This window comes from Camelus ferus, chromosome 10 (genome assembly GCF_009834535.1).
Source record: "Camelus ferus isolate YT-003-E chromosome 10, BCGSAC_Cfer_1.0, whole genome shotgun sequence".
Lineage (NCBI taxonomy): Eukaryota > Metazoa > Chordata > Mammalia > Artiodactyla > Camelidae > Camelus > Camelus ferus.
Genome location: NC_045705.1, coordinates 56,094,119 through 56,121,065, shown reverse-complemented (window position 1 = coordinate 56,121,065; position 26,947 = coordinate 56,094,119). Strand labels below are relative to the sequence as shown.

The following is a 26,947-nucleotide window of genomic DNA, read 5'->3' as shown; positions in this document are numbered from 1 at the left end:
TAACTTTAGAATAAGCATAAATTCCTCAGTATTCACTGAAGTATAAATTTATTGACTAATTTGGGAAGCTCAGTCTTTTAAACCATGGATATATTTTACATGTTTAAAAATTTTAAGTCTTCTTAATTTCTGCCATGTTTTATAATTTTAAGTGTTTATTGCTAAGTATTCCATGTTTTTTATGTCATTGTCGGTGACATCGTGAATTGTACAGAATTGTAATTTAAAATTTTAATTTCTAATTGTTAATAGCAAATATAAAAAGTATTCTTATACTTGAGCAATTTATAAGCTAAATTATTTGTTCTAAATTCTTAAAAGTTCTACATACTTTATTCTTGATATACTGACTTTGCTATGTAAAGTAAAATATTAAATATAATTGATGCTAGCTGATATTCTTGACTTATTCCAAATCCTAGGGACAAATATTTCAGTGTTCCACCATTCGGTATGATGTTAGCTGGAGGTTTTTCATACATTTCTTTCAGTTAGTTGAACAAGTTTTATTTTTTGCCTATTTTGCTGACAGACTATTTTAAATATCACACATGGATGTTTAATTAAATGATTATTTTTCTACCTCTATTAAGTTTATCACAGTCTTTGCATTATTTGTTTATATGGAGAATCACACCTTTTTACTATAAAAGTAGAAAAATACTAATAATCAATTCAACAATAGCATAAAAGCACAGTTGGATTAAAAGATAGATTAAACATTGTCTAATTAAAGCAAATAAAGGAAAATGTAACATCTAGAGAAAGGGGACTATGACAGGCAGATGAGATTCATGAGTGGATATTTTCTTTACCATTATATGGAAAGTTTCCCATTCCAGTCCTCATAATTTTTAAAATAACATTGAGGAAGTTTCTCTTGCTCAACTAGGTAGCCAGATTAACTGGAAAATGTTATACAAGTTCTGGTTACTGGAAGGGTTTTCAGTTGATAGTAACATACACAGATAAGCATTTCACAAAAGAATGAGCTAAAAGATAATCAAGAATCACTGCACAACACTACCACTAGAAAAGACTCTAACTCCCATAAGCCCATGGAATATTAAATGGAATAGGCACTAATTTGAATATCTCTGAGAGATAATTGTGTTCAAATTCCTTTACATTATGTTCTTAAGAGTTTAATTGTATGTTATTATATATAGTGATAACCAACCACCATATATTCCCTCAGGTCTCCCTAGAAATACTGAAGAAGATAGCACAGTATCTTCCAAGAGTCCACAGCAGGATGTCCTCTGTCAATGACACTGCCTCATATCCTTCTGCCTTCCTTCTGCTGGGTATACCTGGTCTGGAAGCCTTCCATATCTGGATTGCTTTCCCTTTCTTTCTTGTTTGCCTTGATAGCCCTTATGGGGAATGTCACCATCCTGTTTGTGATCAAGACTGAGCAGAGTCTTCATCAACCCATGTTCTACTTTCTGGCTCTTCTCTCCTTTATTGATCTAGGCCTCTCCACGTCTACCATACCCAAAATGCTGGCCATCTTCTGGCTCAACATTAGAGAAATAAGCTTTGAAGGCTGCCTCATCCAAATGTTCTTTATTCACACGTACACTGGTATGGAATCTGTTGTACTCCTGGCCATGGCAATTGACCGCTTTGTTGCCATCTGTTATCCACTGAGATATACCACCATTCTCACCAACAAGGTGGTAGCCATCATGGCCTCTGTTGTACTGGGGAGGCCAGTCCTCCTTGTCATGCCTTTCTATCCTCTTCTTAAAAGATTGCCCTTCTGTGGACACTACATTATTCCTCACACCTACTGTGAGCATATGGGAATTGCCCGTCTTGCCTGTGCTAACATAAGAGTCAACATCATCTATGGCTTATTTACCATTGCTGCCCTGATCTCTGACTTGATCCTTATTGCCCTCTCCTATGTTCAGATCCTACAAGCTGTTTTCCACCTTCCTTCCAAGGATGCCAGACTCAAAGCCCTTAGCACAGTGTGGTTCACATGTCTGTGTTATCTTAGCTTTTTACACACCAGCATTTTTTTCCTTTATGACCCACCGTTTTGGAAGAAATATTCCTCGCTACATTCATATCCTCCTGGCCAATCTATATGTGGTTGTTCCTCCTTGTTTAAATCCAGTCATTTATGGGGTCAGGACAAAGCAAATTCGGGACCAAGTTGTGAGAATATTTGGAAAGAAAGAGTGACTCAATGTATTCAGTAGTTGATAAATTCTTGTAAGCTAACCTTCATCTTGTACATCTCCCAGGGCATCCAAAATTGAGATTACATAAAGGCCACTAAGGCATTATTTTAGCCTTTATTAGAGTCTCCTAAACTCACACTCAACAATGCCTTCATGTAATCTCCATTTCGACTTCAAATACATTATATTGTTTTTTCTCACAGAAAGTGAAAGAAGATTGTGGGACTAGGTAAAGAATGTAATGAAATTCTTGAATATGTGAGGACAGTGTTGTTCTCCATGTCAGTAGTAAAATTTATGTACAGGCTTGATAAAATAGAAGATTCTGGTGGTATGAAATTCTTTACGTTTTGATTCATCCATCAATATGTTGCAGTCTGTTCTTCAGCTACCTCTTGGTTTACCAGTATTACTTTGATCTAGGTGATACTTTTTTGGGGGGAAGGGGCAGTAATTAGGTTTATTTATTTATTTAATGGAGGTACTGGGGATTGAACTCAGGACCTAGTGCATGCTAAGCACACACTCTACCACTTAGCTATACCCTCCCTCCATAGGTGATACTTTTCAATTTCACCCAAAGGGTTATGGCAATCTGTGTGTTATTTATCCCTCAGTTCTGTCTCTGAAAGAGTAAAACTCATTCTATTTTGCAAGGTCTACAATCATACCAAAACAGAGATGGTATTCATGAAAATAAAATTAGTTATCAAATTTCTTCATAAATTCAGCTGTAAAAATTAACAACAAAAATTATGCAAATAGAATTCAGTGATATGTAACATGACCATATATCATGACCAAGTAGCATTCATCTCACAAATGCAAGGATAACTTTTGTATTTGAACATCAATCAACATATTTCACCATACTTTCAAACAAAAGTAGTAACATATGATCATGTTAATAAATGCAGGAAAAGCATTTCACAAAACCCTTCCTGAATTCTTGATAAACATTTCGGAGAACTAGGAGAGAAGGAAACTTCTCCAACCGGTAAAGGAAATCCATTAAAAAATGTAAGTTTAAATTACACTTAATAATGAAAAACTCAATAATTTCTCTCCACTGCCAGAAAAAATGCAAGGCTCTCTTCTCTTATCATGTCTTTTCACTATTGTACTAGTGGTTCTAGTAAATACATTAAGGCAAACAAAGGAGATAAAAAATATCATTGATTTTGGAAAGAAAAAATAAACTCTACTTACTGATGAAATGATCTGTCCATGCAGAAAACTCTTATGTAACCTACAAAACTATTAGAACTAATATATGAGTTTATCAAGTTTAGAGGATACAGAGTCACTCACTATACAAACATTTGGATTTCTTATATTAATGATATCCCATTAAAATGAAATAAACATATTATTACATAGCTTAAAAGTAAAATATTTAAAGAATACATATATATGACCTGCATAGAGAAAACTAATAATCATTGCTGAGAGAGATTAACAAAGACATACACAAATGGAGAGATACACAATTGTCATGTATTCAGTCTTGATATTGTGGCTATATCTATTCTCTCCAAGTTGATATGTATATTTAATCATATTCCTATCATTTCCAGGAGGCCATTTTTTTGGTCGTAATTGAAAAGCTGACTTAAAATTTATGCCAACATGTGAAAAACTAAAATAACCAAAACAACTTTGAAAAATAATATAACAAAGTTGAGGAATATACACTCATAAAGACAGTGTTCTAGTGGCATAACATACAAAATTTGATCATTATCCCAGGAGAAGAAGCCCAAATATAGACCTACACATATATAGGGTTACTTGCTTTTCAACAAAAAGCTAAGGCAATTCAATGTAGAATAGATAGATTTGAAACAATTGTATAATGATATACAAATGTATGCACCTCAATCTATACCTTGCATTTCTACACACAAAAAAATGGAGTAAAAATGGATCATAAAACTAAATTATAAATCTACTAGGAAAAATTATGTTAAAGATTCATAACCAAATACATTTTTAAAATAATAAACTGATTTCATATAATTTAAGAGCTTCTGCTCTTCTAAAGCACTGTTAAAAGAATGAAATAACAAGTTGAAACTGCAAGAAAATGCTGTAGAGTAACTGTGGTAATGGATCTGCATGTAGTATACATAAAAGACTTTCAAAATTAGGTCAAAAAAATCTAACCATTCAATAGAAGTGAGCAAAATATTTTAATGACTTTTTCACCAAAAGATATATAAAAATTGAACACAAACACGAGTCATTATTATTGCCATTAGTAGTTAGGAAATGTAAATTAAAATCTCATGAGATAAAACAACACACTATTACGATGTCCAAAAACTTAAAAAAAAAGACTGATTATCACAAGTGTTGGTGAGGAGGTGGAGCAATAGGTACTCTTATATATTGCTGTTGGAAATATAAATACCAAAAACACTCTGGAAAGGAAAATGACAATTTCCTAACTTTAAATTTTCACTCTAAGTTGTTTTTTTAAAATTCCATTTATATAAAGCAGTTTTAAGTCCACAGTAAAATTAGGTGGAAGGTATGGAAATTTTCCACATACCCCTTAACTCTCCCCACACAAAGCCTCCCTCATTGTCAACATCCCTAGTCAGAGTCGTACATTTGTTACAGTGGAGGAACCCACATGAACACACTTTTTGTACCTTCACCCAAAGCTCTTCCAGAGGGTTATACAAAACTAATGCCTCATGAGTATAGCTGTCAATGATCATGAGTGAGAGTATCTCTCTTTCTTTTAGAGGATTCTCACTAATTGAGCAGATGACATCCTCCAAAGTTTTGTAGTCACTAGAGGACTAACCTCAGGAACCAATAATTTAAAAGCGTGTGGGTATTAGGGTCATAATGGTGAATGTTTAATTGCACTTCTATGGGACTAAACACATACAGATTATATAGGGAAAACATTTGTCTTCACAGTTGAAATTGATTAAACTTTCCATAGCCTCACATTCTTCAACACTAGAATTATGAGCTAATATGGTGTGAGGCAATTATAAAATATTATCTACGCAATACCTGCCTCAAAGGCTTCTAAAAGAAGACTTTGCCTAAGTTGCATCAGCTTATTTGATGTTACTTACTTATCTTAAAAAGGAGGATAATATTATCTACTTTTCAGGAATTTTGTAATATTAAAATTAAAAATACATAGAATGAAATCTCCCATGTGCTATTTAGCAAATTTGAAAAGTCATTTTATATTCATTATTATTGTTGCTATTTAAATACTGCCTTTCAAATATACGCCTGGGATTTCCATTTCCAAACAGACATAAAAGAACTAAAAGCAATGTCAAGCAGTGTAATTAAATCCCCTATGACTTTTTTTTAAATTGAGTTATAGTCAGTTTACAATGTTGTGTCCATTTCTGGTGTACAGTATAAATCCCCTATGACTTTTTAATTGATTCATACCCTTGGGAAAAAATCTGTGAAATTAGCACTGACAATCACTGATGATCAATGAAGGAGATGTTCTAATAGACATGAATCAAAACAGGAAATATGATGAGTCATTTGCTCTTTTTTCTGTCATATATTTCATCATTAATGTTTTCTGACCAATCTCCAGTGACAGACTTTCCTGGACCTTTAACAGTATTGCTTATTTTACATATGCTGTTTACATTAACCCGTCAAAATATCACTAATACTGACAGCTATGTGATTTGCCCAAATCAAACAGAGTAACTGAGGATGTCCCAAAATAAGACATTTAGAATTGAGGGGTTTAATATGTTAACTTGGATGGCAGGAAAAAGAAAAAAAAAAAAAAAACTACAATGTTACATAACATATTTTATCCCAGGATCTGATTTTCCCTTCTCACAGACAAATATCCTTGTCTCCTTTTCTCAGTGAGTATCATTTAAAAGCCCTTATCTGATCTGTAAAGTGCAAGTAAAGCACAGTCATTAATGTCAGGAGTCTATTCCATAGAAGGCAAATTGTAAGATAAAAGTAGTTAAATATCAGGAATCCATATCCTATTACTTCTTTTCTTTTTTAAAAACACCTAAATAAATAGATGTATTTATATGTAAACAGATATGCACACATATTTATATATCTTTGAGATCACTAAAATAACCTAAAACACTTCGAATGAAAAGCTCTTAGGTCTTCTGCTGTTGCTCTGGGAAACTAAATGGCTAAAGATTCTAAATGGATAGAGCTATGGACAAAGAGTATTTTCTTTTTCTTTTTCCTTTTGCTGTGAACTCCAGCAAGAGCATCCTTGGGACCCCATGCTGTGCAGGAGATTTCAGGCTTGGTTCTGACACTTATTGATAGTGCAATCTTTTTAGTATAATTTAAGCTCTACAATCTGGAATTTTATAAACTCTAAAATATGGATACTAACAGTACATATATCATGGTGTCTATACGAAACAAATAAGTTCATATGGTTATAGTGTTAAATAAAAAGAATAACATTTATTAACCATGTTAATAAGTGGTAGTGGTGACTAACGATGATGGGAGTTGTGGTGGTCCTAATACTCTTTGTTTTTATGGGAGAATGACTGTTAACTGACCTGCTTTATCCATTAGCATGAAAATTTGAGCAATGTACCTCACTGCTCCTCTACCAACAACTTACAATGAAATAGTCTGGAAAATATTATACAATTTTGTATATAAACTGTATTTGTTTACTGTCAAATTATCATTTTTAACTTATTTTTTAATCTATGGAAAACCACTTAGGTATCTTTGATTGGGATGGAATACATCATAATTTTAATTACTGAAAATAACTTTTTTCCCCCCATTAAACAGCTTTTCATTTAGCAGCAAGAGTTTTAGGAATGAATTAACCAAGGTATGCTTGTAATTGGCTTCTGGCAGATCTTGTAATTGGCTTCTGGCAACTTTTTCTAGATTATATTAAAATTTGGGCCTACTAACTGACCTTGAAGTATCTGGCTGTGAATGAAAAATATTACCAGCCATATCAGTAAACAAAGGATGCTGTGGCCATCAAGTCATCAGCTATTACTCACCCCACCACCGACAGTGAGTGGAGGAAACTCAGGATGTGAACAAGCAGGGAGGCTTGCCTCTGCTGCCACCCCCAGCGGTGCACCCTGAGGGAACTCAGAACAGGAAAGAACAGGATACTGTCCCTCATAGCTAAGGTGCATAACAAAGGAATGATTTCAGTGAGCCCAGACCTTTGTACCTTCCCATACAAAGAAAACCATTAAATTCCTTAACTTGAGATTTCTGGTTTTCTTTAATTAACAGTAACCTTTTGATGTTCTGACTACCTGATCTTTGTTGCAAAAACTCCTGTATAGCCTGGTTTCTCTCTTGTCTGGGCAGAACAGTCTCTTAGAGCAATCTGAGAAGCTGCCTCCTAGGTCCGAGTCCTCAGAAAGTCCACCAAATAAAACATAACTCTTAACTTATAGGTAGTGCATTTTATTTCAGCCAACATGCTTCTCAGAGAGCAGAATAGGCCAAAATCTTGGGATTGAGGACAGGGCTCTATTCTATTTCCCATTAGCTGAACAATCTCTAAGCCGCTGAAAGGCCTGGGCGGTTAAACTGGGAGAAGGGGATCCAGTTGTGAAAACTCAAGGACATCTATAGAATACTGATCTTTCTATTTCTCTTGATGAACTAGATTTGGAAGAGTGGTGTCAGGTCTCTCCTCTGGCCACTGGTCCCTGGATGAGACAATGAGGAGCAACCAAATGTGTTCCTTGGGGAATTATTGTCCAAAATTGCCTCCTAGTAGAGTTGATAGCTTTTGCAAATAAAATATTGAATGCATAGTGAAATCTGAAGTTAAAATAAACAGCTTTTAAAAAATAATATTTTAGCATAAATGTATCAGCATATTTCATGTTATTATTATCTAAATATATTTTCTATTTATTTGAAATTCTAATTTAATTCAGTATCCCGTATTTCATCTGGAAATCCTTCTTCCAGAAAGGGTTATTATTTACAGTGCTTTTTTGGAAATTAAGCCTGAGAGAGTAAATCCTGTCCACTGGCCCATTTTTACAATGCATGGAATTAAAGAAATAAGTAAAGACAGCATCCAGGCATTTAGGTCGAAGGTAGCACAAGGAACCAAATTAATTATTCAACTCTGAAAAGATATTTTTAAAAGTTCTGAATATAAAGTTCGCAACCAAAAACTGAGGGCACTTAAGGATGGAGAGCTTCAGGGCTAGATCTGATACTGTCGCTCATGTGTTTCTATGTGTTCCATGTGGATATATTTAAATAGTGTTTACAGTATAATAGGCCAGTGATGAATTATAGTAAAAAAATAAATACTATTCTGTTTTCCTTACTTAGATTAAAATGATGTATGAATTTTAAAGACATTTATTTTTTAATGGAAGTACTGGGAATTGAACCTAGGACCACAAAAATTGAGTATGTATAAATGTTGAAAGTCAACTGAAATGGTGAATAATGGAACAATCAGGGATCAATCTGACTTATATTAGATTTATAAAATAATTTGGCATAAATAACTTCCCAGTGACATTCAAATTTTGAACTAAGTGAGAGATTAACCACACAGATAGAGGTCTCTGTACTGTGTCCTGACAAACTTAGTCTGACCACACAGAAGGAGCAGAGAGATTCTGTCACCAATGCTGGTGTCGTTTAAGACTCCTACCCACTTCTCTTCCTCCCCTTGTGGATTCAAATTGAGATTTGCGTTTGATACATCTAAGTATATAATGGGAAGTTCTGGAATTTTATTTGAATGTTAAATTTCTATTTTTTTTCTTTTTTTTTTAAATTGAAACCTTCCCTTTTAACATCAACTAAAGATACAGTGTCTTCTTTTGGTTGCCATACAGAAAAAGGTATATTTGCTTTATCATAGTCTTTCAAATACTTGAAGACATCTGTATGGCTTCCTCTTAGTCTTCTCTCTTCTTTCAGATAAACATTCTCAAGTCATGCAGGCTTTTTTTTTTTTTTTTTTTTTTAAAGAGATGATGTCTATATCCCTAATTATGTCAAACTTCAATTTGTCCATGTTAAGGATTCTGAGGTGGAACATCTTGACTCACAGATGTAAGGAACTTCCTTACATTCCCATGATCTTTTCTTAAGATAGGTTGCTTCACAGATATCTTGTAGACTTCCTCCAAAATGTATTATCATGTCAGAATTCCCTGTGATATATACATAGCTTCATATTATTTCCAACAGTCTTAATCCTAGAACATAATTGCTCAGAGATGTCAGCTTAAATATCAGAGTTAGGCATAAAATTGTTAATTCTTAAGCTCTTTTATGAGGATGTCAGCTTAAATATCAGAGTTAGGCATAAAATTGATAATTCTTAAGCTCTTTTATGAGGACAATGCTTTTAATAAGGAATATAGTTTATAATGGTAACATCATCATTTATACCTGAGAGCTAATCTTTACCAGCATCTTGAATTTCATGGTCAATAATGGGAGAAAATAAAGTAACAACAAGAATTTGTTAATACAGTAAAACTAGAAATAGGCAATAATGTGTGCCTAAAAGATTTGTGGTGTCATTATTTGTAAAGCATACTAGACAGTCTAAAAGGGATCTTATATATCACACCCTCCATTTGCAAAGGTGAGAGTTAAATTTCTTAACTGCATCATTCCCAAGCATGATAAAAAACCTTTGAGACTCAGGCGCAAAGGTCAAAAGTATTTTCTAGAACTGCTCTTCTCAAGCACAGAGCTATCCACTGTAGCCTTAAAACAAGTATATGGATATAGAGAAGTCAAATGTCTGATGGCACAGAGAACATGGCATTTCAACTACTTCAACTAATTCCATGGGTTTATATTTTAGTTTGGTATTGAGTTATTCAGACTCACATTTGGAATGTAATCAGTTGAGTTTCCCATCATGTCAAAAGCTCCCTACTTGAGTACAACTTGTTAGAGGATGTGGATTTTCTCCCCATTATTTAAAAAGAAAATATTTTACTTAAAACCTAACAATAAGTAAGATGACAAAAATGCCTGTTATTTGGCATTCTCTTATTATACTTTACTCACTTTATTTTCAATAGTAATAGAAACAATGAGAGTGGCTGACATTTATGATATGCTTACTATGAGTAAGATACTATGATCAGCACTATAATTCTACCAGTATTTCCTAATGGAGGTGATGCTGATCTTTAGGGGGGCATCTTAGAAAATTTTTGTTATGTTTTTGTTATTATTGTGATAGCATTTTGTAGGCATTGCTGGATTTAGTGACTATAAACCATAAAGAAACCTCCTGCAATAGATAAAATAATTCCTCCCAACCTCCCCACCTGCCACAAAATGCTCTGTGTATGAGAGGAATTTCAGATATGCAACTGGACATTGTGTAGTTAAGAAAAAAACAAAAGCTGTAATGTTCTGAATGTAGAATTTCACTTTGTTTGTATTTACTATTGTGAGTTAAGATTATTCATTTTGCTTTACTAATAATCCGAAATTATCTTTCTATAGTTTTAACATGCAAACATACACCAGATATTTTAGAAATGTATGTTGAGATAATTACCAGAAATTATTAACATTTTTGAAAATTACATCACTAACAGCAATAATAACATTTCTCATGGCATTTGAGTAATCAGTAAAATACACCGATTCATTGGTATTTATAAACTTCGTATTTATGGTGAATCTATGTATAGGTGTAAGAACCTGACAACTTTATTGTGTCACCTAGTATCATCATGCACAAGTATATATGCTGCTATTTTTACATTTATATGACTATTTGGGTATTACTTTTTTTTTTTAACTTACTATATTTGATTCAGAAGGTAAAGTAGACATTAGAAAACTTTGTTACATAAAGGGGAAATAGATTCAATTATGTTCAAAATTATTAATGGATTAATGTACATTATCTTATTTAAGACTCAAATTCATAATCATGAATTATGGATTATTATCTCTGTATCACAGATGAAACTCAACCTAAATTCCATACCTTATGCAACATAGTTTTAGAAAAATTTATGGGAGAAAACTCTTCATAACCCAAAGCTAGGCAATAAATTTCTTAGCTATGACATAAAAAAGCCTGATACACATAACAATAGAAGATAAATTAGATGTTATTAAAACAGAAATTATTCCTATGTATCTTCTATATTTGCTATTGCTCACTGAAATGAATACACTTACAAAGCTTTCTAGCCTATATGAATCCAAGATTTAGCTGAAAGGTCTTCCACTTCAAGGTAATGCTGATTCATTTTCAACATTCTCTGTTTAATAAAACCCTAATCTTTGCTGATGATCTGGAGAATCACAAATCTTGTAAAGTCAAATACATTTGATCATTAGGGACTTAAAGAATCCCTCCCTGATTCTTTTGGTTTTAACACCATAAATAATAGGATTCATCATGGGTGGAATAAGAAGGTATATATTGGCTATAAAAATGTGGATATGTGGAGCAATGTGGTGACCAAACCTATGAGTGAGAAAAGAGAAAAAGGCCGGTGTATAAAACACCAAAATGACCCATACATGGGAGACACAGGTACTCAGGGTCTTGAGGCGAGCTGCTTTGGATGGGAGACTAAAGACAGTGAGAAGAATAAGGACATAGGAACAGATGATCAAAATGAAATCCAATCCCCTGTCAAGAATGCCACAATTAGGCTGTAGGCTCTATGAATCTTAGTCTCAGTGCAAACCAGCTTTATCAGGGCCATAAACTCACAGTAAGTATGGGAGATGACATTAGTTTTGCAGTAGGAAAGCCACCTCAGTAGGAAAGGGTGTGGACTGAGGAGTACAGTTCCTCTGAAGACAATGAGCAAACCCAAGCCTACAATCACTACAGGTGTTAAGATAGTGGAATGTCTCAGTGGGTGGCAGATGGCTACATAACGGTCAAAAGCCATGGCCAAGATAAATCCAGATTCCATAGTATACAGAGAATGTATAAAATACATCTGAGTAAGGCAGGCTTCAAAGTAGATCTCTCTGTCATTGAACCAGAAGAGACTGAGTATTTTGGGAAGTGTGGAAGAAGTAAGCATCAAATCAGCAACTGAAAGCATGCACAGAAAGAGGTACATAGGTTCATGCAGTTTGCAATCTGTCTTGACAGTTAATAAGAGGATGATGTTTCCCATCAATGATAGCAGGTAGATCAGACAGAAAGGGATGGAGATCCATATGTGGGCAGCCTCCAACCCTGGAATGCCAAGCAGTAGGAAGGTGGTAAGTTGAAGACTTGTCCTGTTGTAGCCTACCATTATCCAGACAATGGCTATTCCACGGTCCTATCCAAATTAAAAATCACAAAGATTACAAACATATGAAGACCAATTTATTTCATTATTATAGTCTGGGAGAGATGTTGACAACCAGTAACACACAACTAGCTATTGAATGAATCCTTCAGTAATACAATCTTTCAACTCATCAAATACACCATGCTTTGGGGGGGTAAGAAAAAATTGTACAAAGGTACTTTCTCTCTTTCTTTCTCTTTTTCTCCATCTCTCCTTGCCTTTTTTTTCAGGAACTGTTGTCCAGTTGGTTAGATACATTTTAGTAATATTATATAGCATTACAGAGATAGTAGTTGATATATTGCTAAGTATGGAGATATAATTTTCTACCATCTGAAACAGTCAAAAAACTAAAAGTCCAACCATCATGGATGAGATCAGCCATTTGTATATTTAACCCCTCTAACCCTACTCCCACTGATACGGCTTGTAGATATAAGGAAAAGGAGACCAGGGAAATAGTAAAGAACAATTAAGGCAATGAAGAAATGTGAATAAAATGGGTCTTACACTGAATGAAGAGTCATAGTTGATAAAGACAAGACTCATCTGCATAAAATCATCCACAATGAATGATAAAAAATCATCATTTTGCAAAGATACGCCAATAGAACAAATGACTCAGTCTGGAAAACATGGGTGTTCAGGTTACTAGATATTTGTGCTCTACTGTGAATGATCAATAAAACTCTTCCAGAAAGTATATAATATATTCTTTAGTCACACAATGCACTTGACACTGATTTTTGCTTTCCAAGTAAACATTTAAATGCAACTCTGGCTCCCAGATACCAGCTTACGGAAAGCCTGCCTCAGAAGTTTGAACAATTAATTTGGAAAGGTATTCTAACAATACTGAATTATTTTAAATTGATAAATCATTACTTTGTTCAAATATCAATGTATGCTAAGCTTATATAATATGAGGCATCTGTTTAGTCTGAATAAAACAAAGTTTCATCAAAAATAAGGTTTTGATCAATATAGTTCAGGACTAAATTCTACGGATAGGTTAATAAAAAAATTATTTCAGCTTAAATATTTAAGTTAATCTTTCTTTTACATTATTTTTTATCAAGTTAAGAAGTTGAGCCATCTTTCAGACAACTTCATGGGCTAAGTCTTCACTACTAGAACCTTCATCCTAGGCTCTACCATTCCTTTCTTGTGAAAGCACTGAATTCTCCCTTCCTACCTCAGCCACAATTCTCCTGCCTATAATCTGATTATCTTACCTCTACAACTAGATGGTCTCATTGCTCAGCCTGAGGCTTAACATAATACGGCTATATCTATAGCAGGTGCCTAGATACAGCCTCTCATGAGAATGCTGTCTGATCATAGGCAGTTTCACTAATCTCTCCCAGTGTCTTCAAGCACAATTTGCTATCTTGTGGTCTCCATGCTATCTGAGCTCTGAGCTTAGAAATCAATAGGAGATGATCTCCACTACAGGTTGTGAGATAGTAAATTTATTGTACGTGAAGCATGTGCAAGTGCAGTGAACTAAATGCTTTCTTACAATCTACATGATGAGAGCTGGCAGTGGAAGATATCATGGAGGGACAATTTTATGAATCAATCGGGGTCATCAGATTAATATCCCCACATGCCTCAAGATACTGTTAAGTAACTCACCCAAATTAGATTTACTTCTGAGAAACAATTAAAGCTCCAGGACATTATGTAGTCATGTTCCTACTCCTGCATCACCCTGAACTTATTTGTTGCAAGGAAAGGGTATGCATTATCTCCATGTATGGAAGCATCATTATTTGTGCTTTGGTTGGGATTTTATACAAAGATTGGATATGCTTTTCTACAGATATGTTCCTCCTCATTCTTCTCTTCTGCTCTGTATTTCAAGAGGGGTGGACTTTTACCAGCCATATTTCTCAGGAATCACAGATCATCTATACTTTTGCTGAGTTTTTTTCAGTAGGGACATTGCAAGGAAAATATTAGAAAAGAGCAAGGAAAAGCCAAATATTTCTCCCTATTTCTCACTTACCTCAACTGCATCTACTCTATGGTTCCAAATTCTGCCAGAAGGGATTTCCATGGTCTTAGCTTCACCCAGGAGACTCTTATCTCTGTGATATGATAAACTACTAGTGCCTCTCTGTTTTGCTGGCCTTGAGTTGGTGTGGTCTCTTGTTATTTCTGATATCTGGGAGTCTTCACTGTCAAACATTTTGGCTTCTCAGAAGTTCTATAATTTGTGTAAACAATTACTTGTATTAAAAATGTCCTGACTAAATACACAAGTGCTGTTTCCTGGTTAGATTATGACTAACACAAATGCTTTTCATAATAACATAGGACTAGTGACTTTGAAAGAAAGAAATAGTATTAATAGAAAGAGCATTATCTTCCTAGTTATCATTTTTTTAAATATTAGAAAGGGAATAAGCAAAACACACCAGTAACCTCAACATAATAAAGGCTGGCCACATATGAAACACAACTAACTTTGTACTCAATCGTGAAACACTGAAGGCTTTTTCTTTATGATCATAAACAAGACAAGAATGCCCACTTTCACTGTTTGTATTAAACATGGTATTGGAAGTCTGAGACAGAGCAATTAGATAAGAAAAAGAAATAAAAAGTATCCAAATTTGGGTGGAAGAAGTATTCTCTTTGTTTACAGATAACATGATTTTATATGTAAATCTGTCTGTCTGTCTCTCTCTCGCACACACACACACACACACACACACCCCCTAGACTTAATAAACAAGTTGAACAAAACTGCAGGATACAAGTTAACATACAAAAAATCAGTTGCATTTCTGTACACTAATAGACAATCTGAAAAGAAAATTACAAAAATAATTCCATTTACAATAGCATCAAAATGAGTAAAATAGGCATAAATTTAAACAAAGAGATGAAAATTTGTACAATAAAACCTGTAAAAATTCTGAAAGAAATAAGAAGACACAAATAAGTGGAAAAATATCCTGTGGTTTATGGGTTACAAGATTTAATATTGTTAATGTGCCAATACTAGACAAAGCAATATACAGATTCAATGCAATCTCTTATCAAAGCTGCAATGATATTTTTTGCAGAAATAGAAAAATCCAATCTGAAACTCATCTGAAATCTCAAGGGACCCCAAATATCCAAAAATAATCTTGAAGAAGGAAAAAACAAAGTTGTATGTTTCACACTTCCTGATTGCAAATCTTACTACAAAGCTATGATAATCATACCCATATAGTATAGTCATAAAGACAGACATACAGATCAATGGAACTGAATAAAGAGCCCCAAAATAAACTCTCACATATATGGTTAAATAATGTCTATAAGGATGCCAAGACAATTTAATGGGGAAATGATAGTCTTTTCAACAAACAAGGTTGGGAAAACTAGATATCCACATGGAAAGGAATGAAGTTTGACTCATCTTACAACATAAAAAATTACTCAAAATGGATCAAAGGCCTAAATGTAAGAGGTAAAACTATAAAAGTCTTAGAAAAAAATAAGAAAAAAAATCATGACATTGGATTTGACATGATTTCTTGGATATAACACCAAAACAAAGGCAACAAAAGTGAAAATAAAGAAACTGGACTTCACCAAAATGAAAAACTTTTGTGCATCGAAGGACACTATCACCAGAGTAAACAGGTAGCCAGAAAATCAGAGAAAATATCAGCAAGCCATATCCAAAAAGCAATTAATTTCTAAAATTTAGAAAGAGCTCTTAAACTTCAATAACAAAAAAGATTGTATTTAAAAAATAGGCAAAGGACTTGAATGGACATTTGTCCAAAGAATATTTTCAAATGGTCAATAAATACATAAAAAGATGCTTAGCATCATTAATTATTAGGGAAATAACAAATCAAAACCATAATGAGGTACCACATCACGCCCATTAGGATAGCTATTATAAAAAAGAAAGAATGAAAGGAAAAAGAAAGGAAGAAAGGAAGGAAGGAAGGAAAGAAGGAAGGGAGGAAAAAAATAAGAAAAGGAAATAACAACTGTTGGTGTGGATGTGGAAAAATTAGAACCCTTGCACAAGCTAGTAGGAATGTAAAATGAAGCAGCTGCTGTGTGAAAAGGCATGGCAGTAGAATTAGCATATGATCCATCAATTCCACAATTCCAATCCTGGGTATATATCCAAAAGAAGTGAAAAGAAGGACTGAAACAGATATTTGTACCCCACAAGTTCACAGCAGCATTATTCACAATAACCAAAAGGTGGAAGCCAAAATGATGGAACCCAAGTGTCCATTCACAGATGAATGGATAAGCTATATATAATGTTAAGAAGGAAAAGAATTCTAACATATGCTGCAACATGGTGAACCTTGATAGTATGCTAAATGAAATAGTCACATGAGGACAAATACTGAATGATTCCACTTATATGAGGTACCTAGAGTAACCCAAATTCATAAAGACAGTAGTAGAATTGTTACCCCAAAAGGGGAAGACCTTGGTTCTTGTATTGCCCAAAAGAGAAGAATTCAGATGGGAGACAAAAGCATTGTGTAGTTAAGATTTTAAAGATTTTATTAGCAAAGCAAAAGTACCCCTCCAAGAGCAGAAGGTGGGCTGATCCAAGAAAGAATGGCAGTCTTTGTCCCTTCTGTCTTACACCCTTGCTTAGAGCCAGTCTGTTGATTGACGGCTCTTGCCCCGGAGTGCTTAGTCATTCCTATCCCCTTTTGCGCATGTTCTTACCCATGATGAAGAAAGGAAAGTCAACAGGGGGAACTAAATTGCAATGCTAATTATATTACAATGAGCATTGGGTCATGTCCAGTTACGTCATTGTTGCTATGGTGCAGTTGCAGCTGTCCCACCCAGTTACTTGCTAGAACTCATTAAGAGAATGTAAAGCCCCTTATGCTGCAGGTGGGCATATTGCCAACTTCCAGGCCATCCTTCTTCTCCTCCACCTTCTCTGTCCAGTGCCCCCACTTATTCTAACTGCCCAAGAGAATGATAGTTGCCAGAGAATGTGGGTAAGAGAGAATTGGGAGTTAGTGTTTCATGGATATGGAGTGTGAACTGGGGAAGGTAAAAAAGCTCTGGAAAAGTACTGTTGTGGAAGAATAGGTTCTTGCCTCACACAGGAAAGAATTCAAGAGCAAAGCACGGTAAAGTGAAAGCAAGTTTATTTAGAGAGATACACACTTCACAGAGAGTGGGGTCTATCTCACTCAGAAGGGAAAATGGCTTAGTAGATAGATACACACTCCATAGGCAGAATGTGGGCCATTTCAGAAAGGTGAGAGGGAAAGAAACCGAGAGGTGTGGAGTGGAGTGTTTAGTTTGAAGTAGAAGTAGATACACACTCCATAGAGATAGTGCAGGCCATCTCAGAAGGCAAGAGAGTGAGCTACCACGAGGTGTGGAGTTGTTAGGTTTTATGGGCTCGGTAATTTCATATGCTAACAAGTAGGAGAATTATTCCATCTACTTTGGGGAAGAGGCAAGGATTTCCAGGAAATGCTCCCCCTGCCCCTGTCTACTTTTTTACCTTTTATGGTCAGCCTAGAAACTGTCATGGTACCCATGGGTATGCCATGAGGCTCAAAGCCCACTGGGAGTCAAATCTTCCACTATCTTGGTTCTAACCAGTTTGTCCTGCCCTCAATTGCTGTGTCACTCCTTCAGCGGTTGTGCCCTGCCCCTTTTCCTCCCACTTCAGGACGGTAGGGATGGTTGCACAACAATATGAATGTACTAATGCCACTGAACTCTATACTTGAAAATAGTTAAAATGACACATTTTATTTTATGTATATTTTAACATACACACAAAAGTCACCAGTGAAATGACCTTTAGTTATATTCCATCCTAATGCTAAAAATGAGTGATGATATTGATAGATAGATCCTTGTTATTCCTTGTTATTAACATATAAATACAATTTAGCAAAGAGAAACATTAAGAGGCTTCTTTCAATTGTATACTGAGCTGTTCCTTAAATAGGAGTGGGAAGGTTATGACAGTGATATCTAGCAGAAAAGGTATTTGAGGAAGAAAGAATAGCATGTATGAGAGCATGTAAGTGCCATCAAGCATGATACAGCCTGTTGTCTTTATAATTTAGTCTATAGAACCCTAATTTGATCCCATATCCTTAATTCGCATGATAAAACAAGAGAAAGGAGATTCTGAGCAGTCAGAGAAAGCCACAGAAACCTTGTACTCATAGAAGACGAGTAAATTAGTTTACAATGTTTGCCACATATATACCAAATCAAAGGATTCTAAATAACTTAATTATGAATTTTTCATACAAATTTCTTTAAGGAAAAGAAAGAAAAAAGAGAATTACTTAATAATTCTAGAAGAATAAATCTGAGTGTTATTAAAATTAGTCCAAATAAATCTAATTCAGTTTAAAAGGTATTAATTGAACATGTGTTACAAATAAACGAATGGATGATTAAATGACTGTATCAACAGAAGAAATGAAGGTGATTACTATATTCTTGTAACTATTGTAACTCCAATAACATTATATTATTTTCCAGAAGCTTTAATAAAGTCATCAATGTACAACATACCAATAAGCAACATACTCTATAGAAAAAGAAAAAAAATTTTTTTTCTCGAGGAGTTGTTTGATTTAGCAATATGTAGCTAAGAGGGAATAAAATCAAATATATTCATTATATAAATATTAAAATACAAATATTACACAGTTGTAGAGGCATTGAATAAGATGTAATGGGCATTTCTTAAAGCATTTTTAAACAAACAAAAGTTGGAAAACATAGGAAATTATAATCACTGGGGAAAAATAAAAATAATTAACATTTAGGGTGTTTCCTCTGTGCCACTACACTGATGTTTTTCACATGTCTTATTTAGTCCTCACACAACCATATGAGATAGGTACTATTATCATTCATTTGTAAATATTAGGAAACTGAGGTGAAGAGGAATTAAACAGCAGTAAAATTAGCCAAGCACACGATACTGAACTTCATCCCTGGCAGTCTACCTCCAAAACCTGGAGTTAGCTTGATCCTTAACCAATAAGCTAATGAATTACTTGGAAAAATGTCCTGAAGTTTAAATTCTACCCCAGTAATAAGATATGTTCAGCTTGGGCATCTAGTAAGAAGTCAGGAAAAAGATGACCAAATATTTCCAGTTCTCCAAAATGGAAAACTTCACACTCTCCCCATATCTGAATTATAAACAGTATTGGTGAATCCAGAGATGTTAGTCTTCATGTGTTTAATTATGGGTGTGCATTCCCAAAGCTAATAAGCCAGGGGAGGTAAAAAGTTTCAAAGCACAAGATTAAAAAAAAAAATTTTTACAGATCCAAAGCATAAAAATGCTCATAGATCTTAGGTTATATATTTTTAAATAAAGAGAAATGGCTAACAGAGTTGGGAAGGTAGTGACAATAAGCTAAAGGAGAAAGTAAGTCCTTGGTATCTGGGCAATAAAGGATTATTTCAGTGTTGTTGTCTGATAAGAGATTTCAGATCTTGTGTCTTGATACTCATTTCCATGTCACCTAATGAATGAGGCCAACTCAACACATGAGACCTTGGTAACTTGGTAGTACTGACTATGAACTATAAGAAAATGGGAATGCATGACCTCAATTTTAGCAGTCAGTGGACTCCAGGATATTGCCGCTTTTAAAAAATACACTACACCTCTATCAAAATTTCTCTAGAAAATGGAGCAGACATAACACTAAAAATTACAGTCTTCACACTGATTCATGTCTGCTTCTTTGTTTTTTTAGAGATTCATTTAATATTAATTTTTATTTATATATTATTAGTCCTACTCCTTTATGTGGATAAACAACAATTCTTCAGTTTGATTCCATTAGAAAACAATACAACATTCAACATCTATTCTATGAAATTATAGCCACATACATGGAAGAAATTATTTCAAATTGCTAGATATATATTGTTCATCATATAGTTCTCTAGAAAATTCTTTTAAAATATATATTGTTTACTTCTCTTTTTCCCCTTTCTTTACTCTTCAGTCTATGTTTGTAATTATCCTTCAAAAGACACAGAGATTAATCTGTTCTCCAGTTTTAACAAATGAAAAAGCTAAAATGACATATTGAATTAGAATTTTTGGAATTTACAGATACCTAGTAAATAAAAGTTCTTTCAAGTGATAGATGCAATACAGCTTGTGGGAGAAGGAGCAGTTAGTTATTTTCTATACTTTATCTCTTTTACTTCCATGCATTCTTGAACCATCTCTTTTATTGATCCAACTACAATCAGACAACTTTGACCATTAGTGTCCTAAGAACATGCTCCCTTAATTTTCTTGGTCCTTACTCCATACATGATAGGGTTGAGAAAAGGGGGCACCGAAAAGTACATATTTGCAATAAAAATATGGATATGTGCAGGTATGTGTTTCCCAAAACGGTGTGTGAAAATGGAAAAACCAGCGGTGGAGTAGAAGACGAGAATAACACAGACGTGGGACCCACATGTGCCCGGAGCCTTAAAGCTAGCTTCTTGGGATGGCAGGCGGAATTCAGAACGGAGGATGAAGGCATAGGATATAGCAACAAGAACTGCATCACATGGGCCAATAACAGAAGCCATACTGAGGATATAACTCTTGGTGGCCCCTGTGTCCATACATGCCAGCTTCACGACAGCCATAAACTCACAGTAGGTGTGGGCAATGATTCGTGTCCTACAGCAAGGCAGCTGTTTGAGCAGAATAGGATGTGGAGAAAAGAAGGCTACCCACCGAATCACCACAATGATACCCATTATAGTGATGCACGCATGGGTGAGAATGGTGGAATGGCGCAGTGGATGACCAATGGCCACGAAACCAATGGCCATGGCTAAAAAGAAGCCTGATTCCATAGCAGTAAAACTATGGATGAAGAACATTTGAGTCAGGCAGGCATCAAAGGCAATGTCATGGGCTCCGAGCCAGAAGAGACAGAGCATGCGGGGCAGTGTAGATGTGGAAAGGACCAAGTCAGTGATCGAGAGCATGCAGAGGAAGAAGAACATAGGCTCGTGCAGGCTTCGCTCTGCCCTCACCACAGCCAGAATGGTCACGTTCCCCACCTGGGCCACCACGTACGTGGAACAGAAGGGAATCCCGATCCAGACATGCAGGTGCTCTAGTCCTGGGATGCCCATCAGCAAGAAGGTGGCAGGAGAGGGACGAGAAGTATTGAGAGGAGGCATGATGGCCTTTCCTTTGTTTTTTATCAGTACTTCTGAAGAAAGAGTTGCTATGCCAAGATGATCACAACCAGATGCTGAAAAATGGAGAATTTCTTGAGGAGGGCCATTAATAATGTTTTTAAAAACAGCTCAAATTCATAACCTGGCACATTTAAGTTCATTACAACCAGATAATTAAGAACAAACCAATACTGTGTTTAGAAGTACAGAAAGATAACACTTTTATCATTTCATATTATTTCAAAGACCTATAAGTTACCTTTTCCCTTCATTTCCAATAAAAGATTTCATCTGTAGTCATACATGTACTTAGTTGAACGAATATTTATTGAGTAGTTCTGTGCTTCTCCTCTGAGATTTCATTCAATATTTCTCTCATGTGAGAGAGTTCCCATAACTGGAAGTGATTAAGCAGAGGTCTTATAGAAATTGCAGGGAGTTACTTAAAAGACTCTTACTTGAGGAATAGGATAAACGGTCTCTGTCCCTCCCTGTCTGGACATGATATTGAAGTCTTTGGCATAATTTCTGGAATAGGATTAAGCTAATCCATAACTTCAGCCTTTCATTTGACACTGTGCCTACATAACTAACCTGACAAAATATTCTGAAGTAAATTGTTCCCATCATTTATTCTTTTATCGTGTACCCTTTAAATAAGCACATGTTGTGTTCTTTTGAACCAATAGATGTATATTGCTAAGGATAATGTATTTCTTAACATTAACCCCATTCACTACCTTGTCTTCTTCATTTGTTTTTAGATTTAGATCATTTCAATGTGCAGTTGGATCCTAACTGTGCTCCTTCATTTGTTGATCCAGAAACCCACATCCTAAAACATGTACAGCAGTTTATTTATTGGATTGGTAAATTGACCTAATGATGTCTGAAGAATCAATAATTGAGTACAGCAGATTTCCTTATACTCCTTACTATAATTCCCATGGACAGTCAAATATACATGGCAGAAAATTTCTGGGATAAAGTAGTTGAACCCAAGAAAGGACACAGAAGGGTTAAAAAAGAAAAAGACTCTTAGTAACCACAAAGGGCTCAGAGAAATCTTGGGTTACTAAATTTCTCTTTTCCCATTTCCCATCAGGGCAGTTCTTGGGTAGCACTATTGTCAGCTCTTAAAGAGAATACACTTTTCTTGGCTCAGATAAATTCTTATAAATATAATATGTACTATAATAAGAACTAACACAGAGTTACCTCTTTATATGCTTTCCAGAGTCATGCCAACACATGTAATCTCCAAATATCATTGACTGAAGAAATTTTACCTAGGCTTTTACATTTACATTTCTGGGCTTTATTCTAGTGAAAAACACTTGAACAATGCAAATACGGCTTTTAAAAATTATTTAGCTTTAAACAAGTAATTACACTTTAACTTTAAGCAAGTAATTTATAAGGCAAAATTACACCAGAGGGGAAGGAAGGATGAGTTATGCAGAAATGACAGCAAGGAATCAAATTAAGTTTAGTGAGTCAATAAAAGGCTTCTTGAGTAGATGCCCTTAGGCTAGAATGTGAAGCATATATGACTTCAGCCTATGGGAACTGAATATAAATATATAGGTATAGATATAGATGATATCTATCTACCCATTTATCTAAATAAATCTACTTATTTACACACACAAGCACACACACATAAACAAAGGAAAAGGAAAGGAGCATAAATAATCATCAGAAAAGACAATCATGATGTAATGAATTAAAATCTAGTGTAGTTGGGATCAAGGACTACAAATGAGATTCAAGTGAGATGAGATTCTATACGTAAACAAGAGTCCCTACACATTCATGTGTAATCACATAACTAACAGGAAATTTTACAACCTAGTCTCTAACCAGTGGCTATCACTCACTAGGTGCTCAATAGTATATGTTGGAAGTATAAATACTATACAGAGCATTACAAGAATAGAACTGAAAAATGCACACACACCAATACATACATTAGTTTGCAAAACACCTTTTTTTGTACATACAATATAATCCCTGTGATATTATCTGCCTAAAAATGCCCACCTGTGGTTGAGTCCAAATGTCATGAGGTATCCATATTGTCCCTTCGATAGATTTATATGATCTGAAATATAATATGGTCAAAATAAGAGATAACCTTCACTTCTAAAATATCCTTAAAAAAAGATTGTTGCTTCCTAGAATCTAGTTTTTTATTCATTTCATCCATGGAAAAATTTTTTAAATGTGTATTCCTTCTGTTTCAAAGGATTACATATTCTCTTTTGAATCTGTATCATTTGGAAAATAAAAAGATGTTGTTTGAGTGTGTCACATGGTCTTTAAAGTTTTCCTTAGATCACTGAGACCAGACTGTTTCTTTCTCTATATCCCTCTCTAGTTTCATAACAGCCTTAATTAGCTCATGAAGAAACTGATTCAGGGCCAAGAAGCAACCTAAACATGTACCATCTATATGTAGCAGCTTCAGCATGGTAATCTCGGAGGATAAGCAGGAATGACCTCTGGCACAAACAGGTCTTTAGGGAATCATTGGGAGAAGGGGGAGTGTTTGTATTGTAGATGATGATTGATAACTTCCTAACTTACGAAGCAATTTACCTGTGCATTCCCTTAGGCTTACAGCTTCAGATGGAGCCATAACTCAATATTTTAATATGATTATATTAGCCATCTAATTATATCAAACATCTAATAGGAACAGTCCTGAAGGAAACTGAAATGATACAGAACACATTCAATATTCATTAAATACATCAACTTTGTTCCAATGTCAACTTGAAACATAAACTTTATAGGCCAGAAGAGAGTGGAGTGATATATTTAAAGTTGAAAAAAATAGAGAATTCTATATCTGGCAAAACCGCCTTTCAGAAAATGAGGAAAAAAATTAAAATATACTTATATAAACAAAAGCTGAGGGAGTTCATCACGACTAGACCTGCTGTGTAAGAAATAATAAAGGGAATCCTTTATGTTCAAATTAAAGGAAGTTAAAGAGTAACTGAAACTTATACAAAAATATAAAGTTCTTCAGTAAAGGTAAATACACATACAAAAATAAAAAACAGTATTATCACAATTCTAGTTCATAACTTAAATTTTATTATTCTAATGGATTTTAAAGCACAAACATAATTATAAATCTATGTTATTGGGTACACAATATATAAAGATGTAATTTGTGACATAAAGTGTGGGGGTGGAGCTCTAACAAAATAGAACTTTTGTATATGATTGAAGTTAAGTTATTATCAATTATGAATATATTGTTATAACTTCAGAATGTTATTTCTAATACCTGTGGCAACCACAAAGAAAATACTTAGTACACAAAAGGTAAATGATAAGGAATCAAAAAGTGTCACTACAAAAATCAACTAAACACAAAGGAAGGCAGTAAGGGAGGAAATGAGGGACACATAAAGTTATAAGACATGCATAAAACAACAAAAATGGCAATAGAAATTTCTTCCCTATAAGCAGTTACTTTAAATATTAAAGTTTTAAACTCCCCAATCAACACACATAAAATGGCAGAATGGATTTAAATAACAGGATCCAGCGATGGATCAAGGTGATGGAGTAAGAGGATATGAAGTTTACTTCCTTCAACAAACATATCAAAAATACATCTACGTGTGGAACAATTCTCACTGAAAACTAACTGGAAACTAGCAGGACTCCTGTACAATCAAGGCTCTAAGAAAGATCCACATGTAATTAGCTGAGAAGGGAAGAAAAGTGATCGGGTTGGGACCTGTGCCCTGGGAGGACACACAGAGGAAGAGGAAGAATACATGGGTAAACACCTGCCATGAGGAGTGAGGAGTTAGCAGTGACAGTCACAGATTGGGCAGCCCAGTCTTGGGGTCCTATGTACAGGAGAAGAGCTCTCTTGGCTGGTTGGAGGCCCAATGGGAGTAAAAGGAGGGTGTAGAAAGCCTGGACTTTGCTCATGAGGAGCATGTATGAGCTTGACTTGCCCTGAACTCAAGGTAGAGAGAGGTCTGCTCTAGTGGCTGCCAGGTTTCCCAAGACCACTTTGGTGAGTGTAAGGTGTACCAACCTGAGCTGAGTGAATGTTCTGGCCCCAATCACTCCATGTTACAGAACAGCATTAGATCTGGGGCACTACAACCTACAATCAAGCAGGGAAGAGTGGCCATGGAGGCGAAGAATAGTGATTGGCTGTGAGAGACAAAGGGGACTTGCACCCGAGGCTACATCTGCACGAAGCAAGGGAATCAATTGCGGGCACCCACATAGACAGCACATTTGAGACACCTTGGCTCTCTGCCTGAGGCCAACATGAGCTGAGAGACTGCACAGTTCCCAATATTTTCGGCACTTCCTCATTCTGGGGCAAGGGTCTGGGTGAAAGAAGAGGGGAAAACACAAACTAAAAGGGAAAAAGAGCTCAGGCACAAACAACTTGGAATCAGATACCACCCCTGATAGGTCAGTGATGAACACTGGGCAGAGGGAATATCTCTTCTCACAACCAGCTCCAGCTCTAGCCCCTACCTCTCCAGCTTCACCCACTAAACAACAAATGGATCACTGAAGAAATCAAAGAGGAAATAAAAAAAAAATACCTAGAGACTAAAGAACACAAAAATACAATGATCAAAAACCTATGGGATGCAGCAAAAGTTTTTAAAAGGGAAGTTTACAGCAATATAAGTTTATCTCAGGAAACAAGAAAAATCTCAAATAAACAACCTAACCTTCCACCTAAAGAAACTAGAAGACGAAAAAAGAAAACCCAAAGTTCACAGAAGGAAATAAATCATAAAGATCTGAGAAGAAATAAATGAAATAGAGGATAAAAAAAGAAAGAAAAGATCAATGAAACTATGAGCTGGTTCTTTTAAAAGATAAATAAAATCAATAAACTTTTAGCATGATTCATCAAGAGAAAAAGAGAGAAGGCCCAAATCCATAAATCAAAATGAAAAAGGAAAAGGAACAGATGACACAACAGAAATCCAAAGAATCATAAGAGATTACTATTAACAACTATATGCGAATAAAATGACAACCTACAAGAAATGGACAAATTTGTAGAAATGTACACTCTCTCAAGACTGACCCCAGAAGAAACAGAAAATATGAACAGACCAATTACCAGTACTCAAATTGAATCAGTAATTTAAAAACTCCCAACAAACAATAGTGCAGGACTAGATGGCTACACAAGTGAATTCTGCCAAATATTAAGAGAAAAGTTCCTCA

At 34.9% G+C, this 26,947-nt stretch overlaps 3 protein-coding genes across 3 annotated transcripts; 1 reads left to right on the top strand and 2 right to left on the bottom strand.

The window, feature by feature from the left end:
* The first annotated feature begins 1,249 nt into the window (after positions 1–1,249).
* Positions 1,250–2,405, top strand: LOC102517626 (olfactory receptor 52E4-like). Its single transcript, XM_014557885.2, is given in 3 exon segments — positions 1,250–1,363; positions 1,365–1,979; positions 1,981–2,405. Coding segments are annotated over 3 exon segments (939 nt in total). The 5' UTR covers positions 1,250–1,255; the 3' UTR covers positions 2,197–2,405.
* A 9,117-nt stretch (positions 2,406–11,522) lies between these two features.
* Positions 11,523–12,466, bottom strand: LOC102523246 (olfactory receptor 52K2-like). The gene is given in 2 exon segments (XM_014557882.2): positions 11,523–11,836; positions 11,839–12,466. Coding segments are annotated over 2 exon segments (942 nt in total).
* An 8,325-nt stretch (positions 12,467–20,791) lies between these two features.
* LOC102522994 (olfactory receptor 52D1) lies at positions 20,792–21,782 on the bottom strand. The gene has a single exon (XM_006183105.2). It carries the CDS (start codon positions 21,707–21,709, stop codon positions 20,792–20,794), a length of 918 nt encoding a protein of 305 aa, XP_006183167.2. The 5' UTR covers positions 21,710–21,782.
* Between the last annotated feature and the right edge of the window lie 5,165 nt (positions 21,783–26,947).